The sequence below is a fragment of the Chlamydotis macqueenii genome, chromosome 13 (assembly GCF_036417535.1).
Source record: "Chlamydotis macqueenii isolate bChlMac1 chromosome 13, bChlMac1.mat, whole genome shotgun sequence".
NCBI lineage: Eukaryota > Metazoa > Chordata > Aves > Otidiformes > Otididae > Chlamydotis > Chlamydotis macqueenii.
In genome coordinates, this window is record NC_141568.1 from 5,052,874 (window position 1) to 5,070,945 (window position 18,072).

Consider the following 18,072-nt stretch of genomic DNA (forward strand, 5'->3'; position numbering starts at 1 on the left):
AAGTTTGCCCAAAGGAGTTGACTCTACCCTGGTCACACAAAGCCAGAGAGAGGTACAAGTGTTTGGGCATGTGGAAGGACCCTTGCCACTACAGACAGCCATGGAAACAAAAAATAATACAGACGAAGGGTAACAGCTTACGGTACAACATCATCACAGCCTCCCTAAGAGACGTCCATTCTTGCAGCCAGTGGAGTTTGCTATTTGTTGAGCCAGACTCTGGTATAGGCATGGTTTAAGTGTTCCCCCCATATGCTGAGTGTTGCCAGGGGAATCAGTGGGGTCCCCCAGGTGACACACAGACTTCGAAGTCCAAGGAAGAGCACACACAACCCCTCTTACTGCAAATTTCTCTAACTGCAGTTGTGTTTTTCAAGCACGAGTTTGGCCGTACAAGAAATTCTCTAATGTGTGGAAACATTAGCAGGCAAGTAGGAGCTGGACTAATGCTAAGCAACTCTCAGAGCCTCTAATTTAATATGATGCACAGAAAGATTTCAATTAATTTATTGCATTTTCTATGCACCAGTTTAAGACTTGTAGCATTCAGGAGACACTGACTGGCATCAATAACACTACCAGAGTCCAGAAGAATAGAGAATATTGAGACATATTGAATATTAGAGAATATTGACACAGAAGTTTCATCCACTTTTGAGTGCAGGACAAAAATACCATGTTCCACTAGAGACTGTGTCTCCTTTAAAATCTGCCCAGATGCTGGGTCATCTCCCAGCATCTTTAAAACCATGATCTTCTGTTTCCCTTTAGTATGTAACAGTTGTGTTCTGGTACTCAATTGCACTAGAAAAGGGGGCAAAGATGTTCTTGGTGCTACGGTGACAGCCACACAGCTAAACTTTCTAATCTCCACATTCATCCTTCTGTGCAAAAAGTGAGGTATTATGGTGATTATTAAATAATTGATGCATTTTTATCAATATTAGAAGTGGTTTTTTTTCCCCCAAAATAAAGTATTGTGTAGGAGTTAGGTGAACAATAAAATGTCCTCTACTGAAGATACCGTTAAGAATTCTTATTTGCTAGACTTTCAGTAATTAAAATCTGCCTAAATAAATTACTCCCTGGTGCCCTAAGTTAATTATGTAAAAAAGATATCATTGTTGGTGACTCTCTTGTTTTGATGATGATATTGAGTCAGACACCTAAAAGAACAATTAAATTCAATGCTAAGCAACTTATTTATGTTTGGCTTACCACTGTTATTAATAAGAACATTATTTTAGCGACTGCCTGCTGAGAGCTCAGCTCCTGGATAGCAGTTGTTTTATAATTAATGTTTTCTTCCCACTGGCATGTTCGTCAACTCTCTTTCTTCATATTCTTGGTTTTTCAAAGTACAGTGGTAGTATTTCGTGCAACAGAAAGCCTTTGTTCAAGAAGAGCTTGAGCATCCAAGGAATCAGCATCACAACAGCATTATGTTTCATTTTTGTTAATAACTACTATGCCTTCTACAATGCTTTTCCATCACTGGTTAAAAAACCAACATTCAAAATCTTTACCTCTATTTTACAGATAAGGAAACTGAAGCACAAAAAGAAGCAACTCCTCTAAAACCTCCTAGTAAGCCAGTGGCAGAACCAGGAACAGAACTCATTTCTGCATTAATGCTTTCAGGTCTGAAAAAAATCAGGGGATGAACAGGAACAGAAGGGAACCCAGCCCAGTGAAGCTACAATATAGAGCAGCCATGGCTCTGCCTTAGAAATCATCCTATATTCTCATAGGTCACGATTTCTCTCAAGCAGGATGTGGACTCTGGCAAGGCAACCTGAGGAGAGTTGCATCCATTCTGCAGTATTGTTGGTCCTTCACTATACACATCCTGGGGGTCTCACCCTTCAGAATTACCATTGTACAAGCTGAAAAAGGATACAAAGCTGCTCCACACCTAAAACCTGTGCAATAACAATAACAGATTCCCATTTTCACTGTTGCTACTGAAGAGCTTGATTTTTAAAAAGACAGCAAACACATTTTAAAAATATGTTATTTTAAGGTATGGCATGGAATAAAGAGTTCTTTGTGTAGGAAATTATATGGGAATTGAGACCTGGCATATCAAATGTTTAAAATGTGGACAGACTGTGAGGAAGTACATGCCCATTTGTGAATTTGTTTATAAGTGTGTGTCAGCTGCAGGATGAAACCAAAACCATCAATGCTTAGTGAGTCAGCATCCAAGCCAGCATCAGGACTGAGAGAGTTCATAGTGTTTATGGAAAACATCTAGAGTCAAGGGGACAGGAATAAATACACCATGTGTTTAATGTAGCACCTGGGTGAGTGAAGACTTGGATGCCAGCAGATGAAGCAAAGTCAGATGCTGTGCTTTTTTAATGCAAACATTTTTAAAGGCAGAAGATGCTAGGCCAAGGGAGGAAAAAAATAAAATTAGCCTTCAGCAACTTCCTGCTCAAAAAATCTAATGGGAACAGTATCTTGGAGTCACCTGTCCTGTCTCTAGTTCTAAGTGTACACTTATGTGTGTATTTGCAAGCCAGCTCTCCAGTGAGTGAAAGAATTATGTTGAAAATTGCTACTATGTATTTTGAAAAAAAAAAGAAAACGTGGGACAAAACATTCACAACCTCCTCCATCATGGTAGTTGGACTTCATTTAACTCCTCAAGAGCGTACACCTAGAGTTGCACTTCTTCAGTGTAGCCACATGTTCATGGTTTACACCAGAGTCCAAACTTCACCCACCGTGTCTTGTATTCTAAAAAACTCAACTATTACTTCATTAAGCCTTACACTGTTTAAAAATAATTCATGTAGAAATATAACAGTTTGCCCAAAGACATACTGCAACTCAGTAGCAGAGCTGGCTGTCAAAGTCAACAAAGTTGTTCTGGGTTCTTTTATTGCACTTCTATTATAACCTTCCATTCTGCAGTCCACCTTTTGTGTTACTCCTTTTCATTTATTTATCCAGGAGAAAAATAAGCTTTTCCCAAGTAACTTTTTATTTTATATTTCTCTTGAAGGTGTTCAGAGGATGTGCTTCCCAGGAAACCATGGAGCCATCATTTTATAAAGGCAATTTGAGCATTCGTGCACTAATACAGGTCTGCCGTACCAAAGCAACTGGTCAAATAATAGATGCTCCACTTTAATACAAGTAAATCTGAACAAGTCATCAAACTTCTACAAACATGTGAAGGGAGAACACCTAAGTGAAAGACACTGACCTCCTCCAGCTCCTGCTGAGGCAAGGGGAACAAGTGCTGCCTATCACTGCACAGGCACTGAGCCTAGCACAGACTTGTCTTTTCTAGCTCTGTCTTGGGCAATCCTGAATGTCCTGGAGCAGACAAATGGACTTATTATTTTTTTTTGGTGGGTAATAACAAAACAGAAACCACTGGCAACAACATCCTGTCTTCTGTAATATGCCTGGGGCTCACAGTACAAATAAGCTTTCCATTTTCATCTTCCTAATGCTATTTTTAGAACATATTGGCAGTGCCAGATGTCTCTTTCAGAGGCTGGACTCTAGAGCTGGAGTTAGATTTATAACCATGTGCTTGCTGGCCACAGATGTTGAAGACGACAGGCCTGTGGGAAAAGCCCCTCATTGTTAAGATGACATTGTTCAAAAAGCTGCTTAAAATAGTTACTCACAGCATCTTGAGTATTTCAACATAACAGCCAAGGATCCTGTCTGCCTGGGCACTCAGCTCAATGCTCATGGTGCTGCAGGTAGGACTGACCATCAAGCAGTCAATCAGGTTGGGCTCGCTGTCATTGCCAACATTGGCCGTCATCTTCTGATTAGCCGTGTTGTTGCGCTCCACTTCCACGTGGATCTCATTTGAAGTGACAATAACTGGTTTGAGACGGGATTCAGTCAAGGTGGCCTCTTGAGAGACCAGGTCAGGACTTGTGTGAAGAAGACGGAGGGGGAGATTAGGCTTTCGGTCACACTGCTGCTGGCAGCCATTCCGAATTTCCTTCAGGCTTGGTGAATTGTCTCGACTGAATTTTAAAAATAAACAAATAATTTCAATAGACACATAATAGAGAAGAGTAGGAGAGAGAGTGCAACACCGAGAAGCCAACATCTTTTACAATTTCCTACTGCATTTCACACCACCCCACTGGATTGCTTTCTCCTGTGTAATTGGATTACTGAAATCAATTAAAAACATTTAAAGGCTCTAATAGGGCTGTTCTGCAGCCCCATTCTACAAAGATTCGAGCTTTTCATTACTCTAATTGACATGCCAGTTTAGTATAAAGGTGAACTTTCCCATCCAAGCCGTAACAGAATCCACGCCCAAGTATGTATCTGGCTGCAGTACATGCTCAGACATTTGCAGCCCACGTGTCTGGAATTTTTGTTGGACACTAAGCAGCCCCTGTCCGTACTCTACCATGAAGAGAGGCAGATAGGCATAAACAAACAGGAAACATAGCAGAGGGTAACCCTCAGTGCCTACTGGAAACCGGCTTGTGTGACAAGAACTGCAGCATCTATATCGCGGTATGGGAATTCATACTGACCTGTTGATAAATTCCTCGTAACACGAATAAATGGCTGCTAAGCAGACAGCTACAAGATTTGGCAGGACCCTGGGATGTGGGCATTGTCCAGTTGGACCATGCATGCTGAAAAACAAAAACCAAGATGACATCATCGTGAGGAAGATTTCTGTGAGCAAAAACAGTCAGACAAAACAGGATGCCAGAACTGGATAGCCAGCCTTGGGGAATCTTCAGAAAGGTCATGAAAGAGAGTTATTTTAACCCTGTAAATCCCTACCCAATGGCCCTATTTATGAATGAGGCTAAGTTGCATCCTCAGTTTATTTGATGTGGTATCTCTACAGTCCCCCCAAAATCTCACATATGACTGAGTATTATGTGGTCTGAAGTTAATGGCAATCTCTCTGTAGAGGCTCTGAGCCTAAATGTATAAAAAGTATGTACACATAGCAAAGTTCATTTGCTTCCAGTGCGTAACTAGGTAGAAAACTCCAGCCATATTTGAGGGAATTTTTTTTTAAAAAAAGATACTTCAGCAACATTGCTTCATGGACTCTTCTAATTCATTAGCGGTTGCCAGTACCAAAAAGCACCAGCTACTCTTAACAGCCAGTAAAGAGATGAGCAGGGCTGGGAGAAGTAACACAGCGAAGCATGTACACAGGACTGGAAATATGCCATAAATTAAATGTAACTAACCTATGAATAAACTTCTTCACCACCTCCATTCCAGCATTCAGCTCATTCAAAGCCAGAATATACTCCTGAGTAAACAGCCGCAACCGAGGGCACTTCCCAAAATCCTGTCCAAAAAGGAGAGACTCAGTGAAGACGGTGAAACATGCCTGCAATGTACATCAAAACTGTGGGTTTTCAAAAGAAATCAACTCAAACACAACCGAATTCACTTGGTTATTACACTACAGAGCACAGCGTCACTGCATGCTGAAGTCCTGGTCTTCCCAAGAATAATGACATACTTTCCAGTTCTCCTCTTTCCCCCATACCCACTTTGAAACCAAAGACATGTTTAATGAAAAAAAACCTCCTAGCTGCACTTACATCTCTTTTGTACAATTCACTTTATACCTTTATTTTGAAATGCATTTTTGCTTCCACTCCTAACTGCAGTTTTTTAGAAATGTAACTCAAAAATAATTTTTTACTTCCATGTTTGACATCATATCTATTCTGGTTTTAGAGAAAATCTTTTTGCAATGCAATCAATAAGTGATCAAGTATAAAACCAGAGATCAATTCTTTCTCCAGGGATTTTACTCCATCTACAATGTTAATTTGTCAGGTGAGCTCAACGGTCACTTTCTTCAAATCCTGCAGTCAGAAAGGCACCTGCTAACTGAAATCCTGCATCTCCTCACACCACCTGCTATTTTTAGATGTGAAAGGAGTAAAATCTGCTGTCTGCTGAGCGTTATTCCACAGCACATTTCTTCACATTTACACAGGTGTAACCTTATTACACAGGTGTTACAGAACTACAAAGCTAAATTTCCAAGCAGAGAACAAGGCCCACTGAGGACAAACAAGCCCTCCTGGTTATCCCTCAAGCAGTTGGCTGTGGAGGAAGAGTCATCTTGAAAAAATAAACGGCAACTGAAATTTTCAACAAATGCCAACGAGTGGTAATGAACTGGTGGTCTGTAAAAGGGAAGATATGCTCTCAAAGCACTGAAACCTTCTGATACTTATTTTGGTTTCAGGCACTTCTGTAGCACAATATATTAACATCTCATAGCTTTTACAGCTAGAGAAAACTATCAAAAATGTGAACACAAGCCTAGGCAGGACAATCATAGAATCATAATGTCTCCTTCAAGTCTTAGTGTCACTCTTTGCTAGTACTGAACGGCTGCCTGGTAACATCACCCAGTAAAGGGACTGTGGGCAATTCCACAGTGGGTATTACGACTGAAATCATCAAACTTCCAACAACTCCTTTAGGCAGGTGCAAATACACTTGGTTCAAGGGCATGAGACCGTGTGCACCTCATTTATCATTTGGTGCCATTTAATTTCATGAACACTCCTTGCAAGATAGCTTTCACAGTTGCAATTTGCTTACAAATTTTTTTAACTCATGTAGGTGTCCTAACTGAAGTGAGAACAAAGTCCAAGAGATCATAAAGAGGGTGTCATTGCTGACTGCTCTAAAAAAAAAAAAATATCTCTTTAAATATAATATGATGCCCTGTCACCATACCAGGTACAGAACAATACACGCTATCAATATTGTTTGCTTCACCCAACATCCCCCCGCCCCCCTAGCGCTTACATTCAACCATTTAGGCTGAGCCTACAAACAGCTGAAATCCAACCGAGAGGTTGCTGAGCGCTCCTCAAACAACTCGGCACACAACAGTCTCCAGTCCTGCACGTAACCGGTAGCATCAGCGAGACAAAAAGCTATCCTCATTCTTGTGAGATTTCAAAATGATAGATAAATGAAGCACTCTTTCTCCATTTTATAGGTGGGAAACTGTGGAACGAAACTTGTTGGGAATTTATCAAAGACCACAGAGCAAATCAGCAGCAAAGGTGGGAACAGGCAGCTCGGTCTCCTGCTCTAAGCACACCAAATTGCATGGGGCCTCCTAAGGTTATGAAGTTTACTGCCAACATCGTTCCCCTAAAGGATAACTTTATTTGCATGCACACACACACATTCTTTAAAAGACTATTCAGTGCAACAGTCCCTGGAGAGCAGTAAAGTGCCCAAATCCACTCCAATTAATATATGACACCATAAATTCTCTGACTACATGCTGCGGTATGGACATGTTGATTTTCAATCTACAAATGTTAAGTATGGTAAATATACCCAGTCCTCTGAAGCTAACCAAATATAAGCATTATACTATGCATTTAGATTTTATTTGAGACCCCTCAAGAGCTCTGGATGCTTTGGAAAAAAAAAAAAAAAAAATCAGTCTGGAATCCAAGAATAACATTTACAGAATGTTTCACTGAACACTGCAGAATATTCAAAAATGTTCACATGTCTGTCGAGTTCAGGCACAGAGCCAGGAATACAACCTTTCTGCCATCTTGGGCTTTCTATCTGGTTCTATAAACTCAAAAAGTTAAATAATAAAACTTGTAAAAATAAGAAATATGAACTGTTTTCTACTGGGTTCATGCTATACACAGTAGGACAGTAGATGGCCTCTAAAATTATATCACTTAGTGAAAGGAAGTTGACTGTGTAGTTATAGAGGTATGAGACCCATCCTTGAGATCCCAGCCAAGTCAATTGTCTTAAATATTTTATTTTATTTATTTGTTACTCTGCCACAGCATTGTGAAGTAAAATTTCTTTACGTAACTTAAAAACCATGGCAGGAAACTTAACGTGCCACAAAGAATGGAGGGCTGGTAAACACCCAGACCTCTCTTAGGAAAGGAATATGCATCACGTAAGAATATCTTCAGACTCGGGTGGGGGTGGGAATCAGGTACATGGGGTGAAGAGAGCAAAGCTGGCAGAGCCATCTCTTAGCATTTATTTCAATCGCTAGCAAGGAACTGATCAGCAGCGAGAAGAGAGAAAGCAGCCTAGGAGAGAATAATCATAAAATGACAGAGTACACGATTCCTGGAATGAAAAGGAAGAAGAATAGAAAAAAAGCATAAGGAAATTCAGGAAACATAGGTAAGAACTCATTGGACGTGAGTTGAAAGAAAAATGGAAATCCAGAGAGCTGGAGGTATCTTAAAGAAGAAACGCTGAAGATCTCAGCTCAAAATCAACAAAGTCACTATTCTCATTTTGTTATTTAATTGATTTTAAACCATTATAACTACAAGGGTGACATGTGGGAAGTAAATAAGGAGCCAAAAGTCAAGTGGGAGAGAGCTGGAGCTGCATATGCTGGCACTGCTGCCAAAAGACATGTTCTTCAAACCACGGCTTTGCTTAGATGCTTCTGAAAGTGCCACTGAATGCTTACTAGTTCTGCACTTACAAAGCAACACATGATTACATGCAACATTCACAGTTTGGGGTGTTAGAATTGGGTATCACAGTGCTTTGGGCATTCAAGGCAATAAAGCAGCTGCTAATTACAAAAGGTATCACAGTAAAACTTCTCCAAACTGACCAAGTTCCCATAATACATGCACTCACCATGTTGTGTTTGAGAATCCTCTGTACCACTGGCGTGAACACTTCTATCACAACCATGGACCGCGGGCGTTCTCGGCAGTGCTGTAATGAGCAACAGGTCATTTTGTGAGCTGCAGAAATTATGAAGATGGGTCTCCTCTGGCTTCACACCCCATGCATGGATTACCCCAAGATTAACAAGATCCAAGGGCTAAATCAACCTTCCCTGGGATTAGAGTACTTGTAATATTGCTCTCTTCTATGGATTTCCTGGCAATAGAAGATTTCATGGTAATAGAAGATTACCATGGAAGCTCATGAACTACGTGAGTTCCTTTCCCTGCTGCCTATTCTTCACAAAACTCACCGGAATGTATTATTTCTTGGACTTCTAATCCTTTTGTCAAATTTGGTTGAGACTCACCAACCATTTTAAAAGTAAAGGGCTTGGGGACAAAAAGATACGTAGGCACAGGCAGTGTAATAGCACAGACCTCCTTTCCTTAAGATCCAGCCTCGGAGGGTACCAACAAGTCACTCTCCCATCACAGGCTAAAACATACAATCATAATGTATCAGAGTAATTTAGGTTGGGAAGGACCTTTGAAGGTCATCTGGTCCAACCTCCCCTCAAGACAGGGTCGATTTTGAAGATACTTCTCATTAGCCTTCTCCATTTCAGTTCTGAATATCTCTGAAGAGGAACATAACCTGTTTCCCCTCCTGCAGCTATACACAGCCCATCACACACATTTAAAGATAATTAGGTGCCCACCTCTGATGGAGATGAAAGGCAAAAAAAACCCCAGGAATAAAAGTGCCTTGAGTCTGAGGCTACGTATGACTCTGGCTTATAAACATGCAACAGTCAGAGGTGTTTCTGAAACTTGACTTAATTTCTGTAGGAAGAAGCTGCTGATTAATAACTCTGGACAGAAAGTATAAGCAGCATCTAGAATCTCTGACAAACGTATACCCAGTCATCAGTAAGCAAATTTAAGCAGACTTGAGACAAACACAAACAGGCCTAGAGGAAAAGTAGTATTTTCAAATCCAGCTCTGCAATCCAAAGCACTCACCAGTTTATGGAGAAGATGCAAAATGCAGCACAAACACAGATTTACCAGGGAAGAGCATGGGTCCTTATGATGTTCCAGCTGCCATTACCCAATGATGTAATACCATGAGGGCTGAGTTATGCACCACATTAGCAACTCATCTGAACACAGACTCCAATGATTTTTGCATTAGCTAAACAGAACATGCAGTAGCACATATCTTGTACCAAGACTGGGGTGTGGGAGTCTGAAGATTTTAACTCTCACACAGTATCAGGACTATGGATCTACTTATCATAACAGTGCTGTTAGCTATTCCAGTATCATCGGTTGTTGACCAAAACCAAAAATCAATTTGGGCATGAGGTAAGGAGTTAAAGAATAAAACAACAATCCCTTCAAAGAACTACACTCATATACAACTAAGAGATTTCAGAAAGCAAAGCTGTTCTGATACCTTGCAGAAGAATTCACAGAGGTCAGGAGGAGGATGGTTGTTTTCCAGCAAAGGTGCAATTGCCTTTAAAAAGAAAGAGAGAAAAATTTGAGGACTACAACTGAAGTAAGCATTTCGCAGGGAAATATTTTCTTGAAAACAAAAAAAAAGCTCACTTTTTAAAAAGAAGGACAAAAGCATGAATAGAGAAATTAGAGGTAGGCTGTATGTTTATTCTACATATGAGCTCAAGCACATCTCTGCTATAAATCCTCTGGAAAATTTTGCTTTTAACTACATCAGTGTAAATACATAAAACACAGCAAAGGAGTACAATTTTTATAATGATTTAAACGAAAACAGTAACAGATCAATTGTTTTAGTATGTAATACAGCAAGGATTAATCTGTCTCACTGTTTCGGTTATAACACCTCCCTAAAAGAAAAAACTGAAAAACACTGCAGACGTATCCTTTATGAAAGAGTTCGAGCTCTTTCTGTGAGAAATAACTCACTGAAAGTAACACAGCACTGTTCTTACCTTGGAGGACCCTATGAATCAAAATCAAGCATCTAACCGTGAAAGTTGAAATCAACCATTCCTTCTTTGTTGCTATGCAAACCAATGTGCTTACGTTCGGTAAATACATTAGAGGTCATACGTGCCACTGAGGGTGTAATGAACTTACGCTGTTGTTACTTCCTTTGTAAATTAGAAAATAGTACTAGAACAATGTATTCTCTCTGTGTGATGGTGCCTTCGGGCTTTTCCAGTCTTAAGCTAAAGGGATTCCCAGTACCCATTTAAAAGTAAGACTCTAAACACAGCAGCTAGGACATTTTGTATTAAGCAACAGAACACCAGATATTTTATCTGGATGGCATTTGGAGTTTTACTAAGGCAGCCTGCTTTGTTTTTTGCTCTTTTTCCTGTCTCCTTAAGCATTTCAGCCCCAGCGAGTCTGCTTGCAATGCCTGTGTTTCACAATAGCCACCTACACACACAAATAGGTCAAGATGAATGTGAATTTTAACAATGAAACCCAAGCACATCTGCAAAGATCTGGTTTGGTTACACATAACATTTGTGAAGTAGCTGTTCATTATCAACGTGCCATCTTTCTGCAACTGTTCACTCTTCTTCTGGTGGAGGTCTAGCAACGGCGGACTGACGGAGAATGCAACACTATTCAGTGAGTCTAGAATATTCTCGCTACCCATCCAACACACAAGCTAAAGATATTCCTTGAATCCATCTCTCAGAGTGTTTCTATAGGACCCACCAAACCACAGGAGCCATGTATTACAAAATCACTACGCGGTTATACCTGTCCGGTAACTGCCACAGGATCACTGCATCAAAGATGTAACTGGCTGGTTGTCAGCCTAAGAAAAAGGAGCTTTATTGTTTTAGCCCAGTCCTTATGGAACACAGGGAACAGCCACAACAGACACTACCAAAGCGGTCATGGCTCCGCCTGTATGGTAAGTGTGGAAGAGCTGCAGCATGAAACCAGCCTGTATTCTCCTTACGTGCACTGTGGTTAAAAGCAGAAATGTGCTGTCTCACGTTGCCCAGTTATGGCAATGTGTGCTTCCCCTTCCTCACCGGGAAGGGATCAGTTGTAATATTGATCTGTTCCAGCACCATCTACAGAAGGAAAGCTGGTTCCACCTGCATGGCAAATCACTGTGTACTTTTAAGATACTACATAAATAGCCAGTATTAGCAATACTTTCTAAGAATAGCACAGGTTAGCTGTGCAACGGCAGTGAGCTCTGAACACCCAGAAACTGCCATCTCAATGGTTCGGGCACAACCTACAGAAGGGTAGGACTTGAACTGGAGAAGTCATCACCCAGAACTGATGAATAACTTAGGCTGAAAAGACCTTTGGAGGCTAGCTGGTCCAACTTCCCTGCTCATAGCAGGGCCACTTTAGAGGTTTTATTAAAAAAAATCCTTCCTTCAAAACAACCAGTTGTAACTGGAGGCCTGATACCTAAAAGGGTGCCTTAAGCAGCAGTCAAACACAATTCACACCTACTGGCAGCTACATGCCACCTTGTCATTTTGCAGAAAGAGTCATGAAGATGTGATATGATCCGGTGGTGGTGAGGTTCTAGATTAGATTACTGGGAAGATCTCCTGGAAATTGCCAGTGACTGAAATTAAATTACAGTGATGGGGAACCAAGTTCCACCTCTCTGATAAATTGTTAAGATTCTATATTTTCTTAAACAAGGAAGAGAGCTGCCATTTGATTCACTTATTTCTATGTATAAATAAATGCAATCTACAGAAAAGAAAAAAGCTGAAGAGGATATTTTTATAAATCAAGTTAGCAGGGTGTTAAACTGCAGTGACACATACCCATACCCACACTCACAAAACAATCACTTGCTCACATACCATCAGCAATGGAGACATTCTGTATACTGTAGCATTAGGCTCTCAGGAAACTACTAAGCCTAAGGGTTTTATAGGGCACATCTGGAAATGATGGGTGCTGACTATTTAAAGTACATATCTAGATATGAACATTGCACTGTGTAGCCTAGTAAGAAGGTCGTTTTGGGAGACGATTAACCCTCAACATACTGTGCTGTTTCATATAAGTTGACACGGAAACTTTATTGTTACTCATCTATGAAACAAGAAAAGAGGAATGACAAAAATCACACAAAAACCAGTAGAACAAATGGATGTGATCCTCCTTAATTTCACCAGCATTGGTGGAAATGCTTTCATATTTGCCCTACTTTTACTGAGTAGAAGCAAGCATTAACAGAAGTGTTATCAAACAATACAGATTTGTCCTCAGATTTTGACAGAAAGATACTCACCACAATAATGCTCTCATGGTCTTGAGTCGTTAAGTTGTTGTTCTGAAAGAGTTGAACAGAAGGAATGAGTGAGCAAAGAGCACTCTGAGTTGGCGCATCAGCATACACAGTCCTCTTAGCTACCACAACACACAAGCAGAAAAGACTCAGGACTGGAATTGTTTCTTTTCAGAATAAAACTAATCAAATTAAAATCATTCTCTTAAAGAAGGTGGTACACTGTCTACTATGAGGGGTTGTGCAAGCTTCCATTTCTCCCTCAGCACCTTCAGATTCAAGCCACTCACGCCATGAAAGCTGAGCATACAAACACCAGGACGCCAGAAAAGGTTCCAGTCAGCTGGAAAATTAAAGCTAGTGATATATTTCTTTAAAATGTTCTCTTAAGACAGGCTGTACATTTCTAAGAAAATCAATAAAACGATTGTTGTGGTGTTGCATATCATTTGTTGGTAGTAAACTAACTGCTGCAGTTTTCCTGAGATTCCTTCTTCAAAAATGGAACCAGCAAAAGACAATAAATTTACCGGAACTCACCTATGCTACCACCTATGCAAAAGAGTTTGCTTTTGGCTTTCTCAGAAGGCATGATCCATTCAGAGGTTACAAAGCTGAGAGCTACTACTGCAAGATCTTTGCCTACTGCAAGAAAAAAGCTAGCAACTTTTTTGCTTATCACAAATCTTTGTATATCAGAACTAAGATGTGATAAATCTGCTTGGCATTACATTTCCTGTCCATGAAAGATTAACTATTTGAAATAGATGCTATAAAAGGAGGACAGGTAGCTCTGAAAAGGAAAATATTGCTACGAGAATTATCAGACATGCAAACAAAGCCAACAGAACAGAAGTCAAGGGGAGTTCTACCACTAACTTGAAATAAGACATGAATCAGACCCATAATAAAATTACCATAAATAATCAACAACAACACAAAAAAGCAAGCCTCAGGAGAAATGTGTTGCGTTTTGTTTCTAGAAATCTACCTAACATGGGTCAAATTCTCCCTCTCCCGAGCAAGTACAAATTCCACTCCAGTCAGCAGAAGTCACGGGCAGACTCAAAGGCAGAATTTTGACAGTCCAAGTTAAAATAAAACCCATCCACAGACTTTTAACTGTTTGTCTCTTGTCTAAATGCCACAGGGTCTTGCATTGCTGAGGTCATACCTCTGAGAGCAGTTTTGAGACAATCTCCAGTGGCGCTTGGTGAATAGAGTCATCCTGAAGCGGAGACGTCAGTGCCATGTCCACCAGTGTCCTGATCTCCTTCAACACCACCTCCCAGCGGCTGGGATTACTGAGCACCTTCTTGTACTTGTATATCTTTTTCTGCAAGAAAAATGAAAGGGTCACACTGACACCACCGTAAACCCCTTGAAAAAATTGACTGGATATGTGTTTCCTACGTGCAACTGTCAAGTGGGCTGCTTTGTATTTTGAGTTTTGTCTTTTCCATTTGCTAAAAAGCTGCACCTAAAACATTTAAATGGAAAATAAAGTATCATATAACCAATTTCTTCTGTGGAAGCAATAAAAAACTGAGACTCCCTTTTTAATTTTTAAAATAACTTTCTAAACTCCAGAGCATCCTTCTTTCCATCACCTCCTGCAAACACCTTATTCCTCAGGCTAATAACAGATACCTGCTATTGCACTGTTTCCAGAGCTATAAGTCCTTTTAAAGGGAGTTAGTTACTAAGAAAGTGGGAGAGAGACCATCAAAACATCATTCTACAGATACTTTATTTTACATTGCTAATTGGTCAAGTCACATTTGGAATGAATTAAAATCAATTTCATTAAAGTGAAAAATTCCAGTAGACCCACAGGCTTTTTTTTTTGTCTTGAAGGATCCTGAAAAGTCGTGTTGTCACCCTCCAATTGTAACAGAAACTAACTTGTAAAGTCTCCAAAGTCTTCCATAAGACAGCATTTCCAGTCTCAATAAAAGCATTCCTGGCTGCCTAATCCCATCTGTCCCAGTCCTCTGCATGCCCCTGCATTACCTCTGGCTGTGCCCAAGCTATTTCACTGATGGCCACGTCCACAGAGCAGCTGGATAAGCAAAAGACAAGTCTTACCTCCTCGGCAGCCATCTTGCCACAAATGACTGGAACAGAGGCTGCTCTGTATTATAAATAGTATTCTTTAGAGAAAACCCACCCTCCCAAATTCCCAGAGGTGGCTTGACGAAACTCAAGAAGTTCAAGGAAACGATGACGAGTGTTAAAACACCACTCCCAACAAGAACACGAAGTGCACACCAGAACCAGGAGAGGCTTGCCAAAGCGGGCAGCGCTGGAAACGGCGCCGGAGGCATGGCACGGCCACGGAGCTGGCAGGGAAGGAGCTCTGCTGGCTGACGGAGAGCAATCACCAGGACTGCAGCATTCTGTTCAGCTCACATGTCCTTCCGCTCCTCTCTGTGTGCGAATCTGGGCCTCTGGTCAAAGGGGTGTCAAGAAGTCTGGATACATCCTTAGGTTTATTAAATAACACAGGCCGGGCCCTTCTCTGTTTACATGAAAACATCAGTGTTTTGCACTAAAAATGGATCTTAGGTTCCTCAGCGGCATTTCCAGGGAAATCACAAAAACTGCCCATGCTGTACAGCTTGCAGATTCAGCTGCACGTTTTGGAGTATACATCAGTGTAATGAAGGCAGAGGACTTTGCAGAGTGCTGGGCTGCTTTGTTTTGGTTTGGAGCTTTGCCGCTCCCAGGCATTTCCCCCTCCACTCACACAGGGCAGTCCCTGCAGGAACCATCTGAACAGGCTGGCGCTCGGCTTATCAGCCGCTTCCTTCCCACCGCGGCAGCACATCTGATGCTCAACAAAAACACAGTCACCTCTGTACCCCATCCAAAACACGAGAGAAGAGAACAATACAGAAGAATATAGATTTCAGATGCCTTGGATTTGTCAACATCGTTAGAGGCGGGAGAAGAGGGTGGCACTGGGCTGACGTGTAAAGGCTGATAAAGCAATCCAATTATCTTTTTAATTAAATTCATGCAAGTACAAAAGCATACTGGCAGTAGTTCACACTTTCAGTGCATTTTAAGCCACTGAAAAGCTAAAGGAGCATAAAAACACATGCTGTGGACACTATCAAATGTGTTTGGGATTTTAGAAATGAGAAAAAAAAAAAAATCTTTGTACTTCTGATGCCCTTGGGACAGAGAGGGTGCACCTGTGCTTTTAAGCTACCAGCACTATTTCTACCATCACCACAGATTTCTTGGACTCTTTAGGAAACTTGAATCACAGAGTTTAATTTCTCTTATTCATGTAGTGCCTTTTTTTACGGTCTTTTTGTTAGATCTGCTCCAGCACTAAATAATATCTAAATTTCAAAGCCAACCAGCCAGCTTTGTATCTTGAAGCAACTCCTTTCTGACTAACTGAGGACACTACACAAAGCTAGCTCAACAGACACATTTTCCATGCTGAAATTTATTCCTTGGTCCTGCACTATGAAGAAATCAAATTCAAAGCCGAGTTCAAAGCTGGATAAAAAGTCGGGGCGGAGGGAGTGGTGAGACTTAGACCACTGGGTTGTTGTATCCCTGCCTGCTCTGCGTTGCCTCTTACTTGGACGCGTTAACACGTGATTTCGGAGAGGAGCTCCTTCAGGCTAAAGGACAGCTGCTGGAGGAAATCCTCTTGCCCAACAGAACGCTGCTCAGACAACCCTACCAGAAATATCTTTCTTCCACTGTCAAATCCACTCTTGCTTGGGGGAGAGAGGAGCAAGGGAGGTTTCCTTTCCCTTTTAGAGATGTCCATTAACAATTAAAATTCTGATGACGCTGACGTACATAAGAGAAAAGACAGCAGGAGCTGTACTCCCTGCTATGCAAGGGAAACCTACTGAGCTGCTGCTCAAACCAGGCAGAGTGACTCCAAGGGAGCATCAGGGGACAGACACCTTTGCAGACACGCTGAGCCTGCCGCAAGCAGAAAATCCAAACTTATCAGTCTCTGCTTCACATTTTCAGCACAAAGGCCTGTGCCTCGCTGATATACTGAGCTATAATTTGCAAGCGACGTTACAGAAGTCTTGAATGATGGTGGGAAAGGAGCAGAAAACAAATAAATAAATAGAGGAGCCATCCCCAAGAGGGCTGAACTCTGCTATCCTGAACCTTTGCCCACGGTTACGCTGCTGTTTTTCTCAGCAGAACGCTTTTCACTGTTGAGCGCCTTGCTGAAAGCCTCAATTAAAGCTTGAAACCTATCAGTCGGTTACAGCAGCAATTTGCTGTGTATCAGTAAGCACTTAGCCAGCCCGGAGCCATCTGCTCTATTCTACCTATGCCGACTTCGGAGCAAGGAGAAACAATCACTCACGAGCTTTAAAGCAAAGCTGCCTGGTACAGACCCATACTGGAGAACGGGCATGTCAACAAGAGCGAGGAGTTCGTTCCCCCTGGATGTAGGTGTAAAAGATGCCTTCAGTTGCTGAAAATACTCACACCACATTCATCTTTAATAGCACATATAAGAAAAATACTGGCGTGGGAATCCAGTTTCACTGGGATTTCACTAAAAGCAGGAGCTCCTACGACAATTTATGTGAGTGAAAATAACACATGCCAACTTGGAATTTGACCCTCCTAGTTACTGACCAGCCAGAACCACACAGCCAGTGTCATTCCAAAAATCTCTGCTTTAAAAGCGAATTTATTAAGTGCCCAGAAGCAGCAGCATGGGGAATAACTGACACTGACAGGGCATCCTTCATTCTCAAATCACTCTAATTAATTAAGTCTTGCAGAAACCCAAAGACCTAAGTCTCAATCCTCTGTTAGAGGAGGAGGAATTGAAGTCCACATGTGAAAAATTACTTTTCCAGGGTTATAAAGCAAGCAAATGTGACAAAAATCTGTAAGCAGTGGTTTTTGCCATCTGTCCTCAAAAGCTCCTGAACACTGCTGTGCACAGAAGGTTCAGGAGAGCCTACGAAATTTCCAGCTTTTTTAAGTGGTATCTTCATATGTTTTTCTATCCCATAATGGCCTCATCCTGTAGCCCTTCCTCCTACCCCACTTCCTTGGACAAGAATTATAATATCGATGTAGCTGCCA

The 18,072-nt window shown here is 41.2% G+C and overlaps 1 protein-coding gene across 2 annotated transcripts in view; it reads right to left on the reverse strand.

Annotated features, from left to right (window-relative positions):
* CMIP (c-Maf inducing protein) overlaps window positions 1-18,072 on the reverse strand; it is a 140,911-nt gene that overhangs the window by 22,219 nt on the left and 100,620 nt on the right. For both annotated transcript variants that reach the window (XM_086758231.1, XM_086758230.1), the window contains exons 4-10: window positions 14,150-14,311; window positions 12,979-13,020; window positions 10,153-10,215; window positions 8,659-8,739; window positions 5,214-5,317; window positions 4,533-4,637; window positions 3,651-4,004 (exon numbers count right to left, since the gene is read on the reverse strand). In XM_086758231.1, the coding sequence (XP_086614357.1) occupies window positions 3,651-4,004; window positions 4,533-4,637; window positions 5,214-5,317; window positions 8,659-8,739; window positions 10,153-10,215; window positions 12,979-13,020; window positions 14,150-14,311 (911 nt within the window). The remainder of the gene's footprint in view (window positions 1-3,650; window positions 4,005-4,532; window positions 4,638-5,213; window positions 5,318-8,658; window positions 8,740-10,152; window positions 10,216-12,978; window positions 13,021-14,149; window positions 14,312-18,072) is intronic.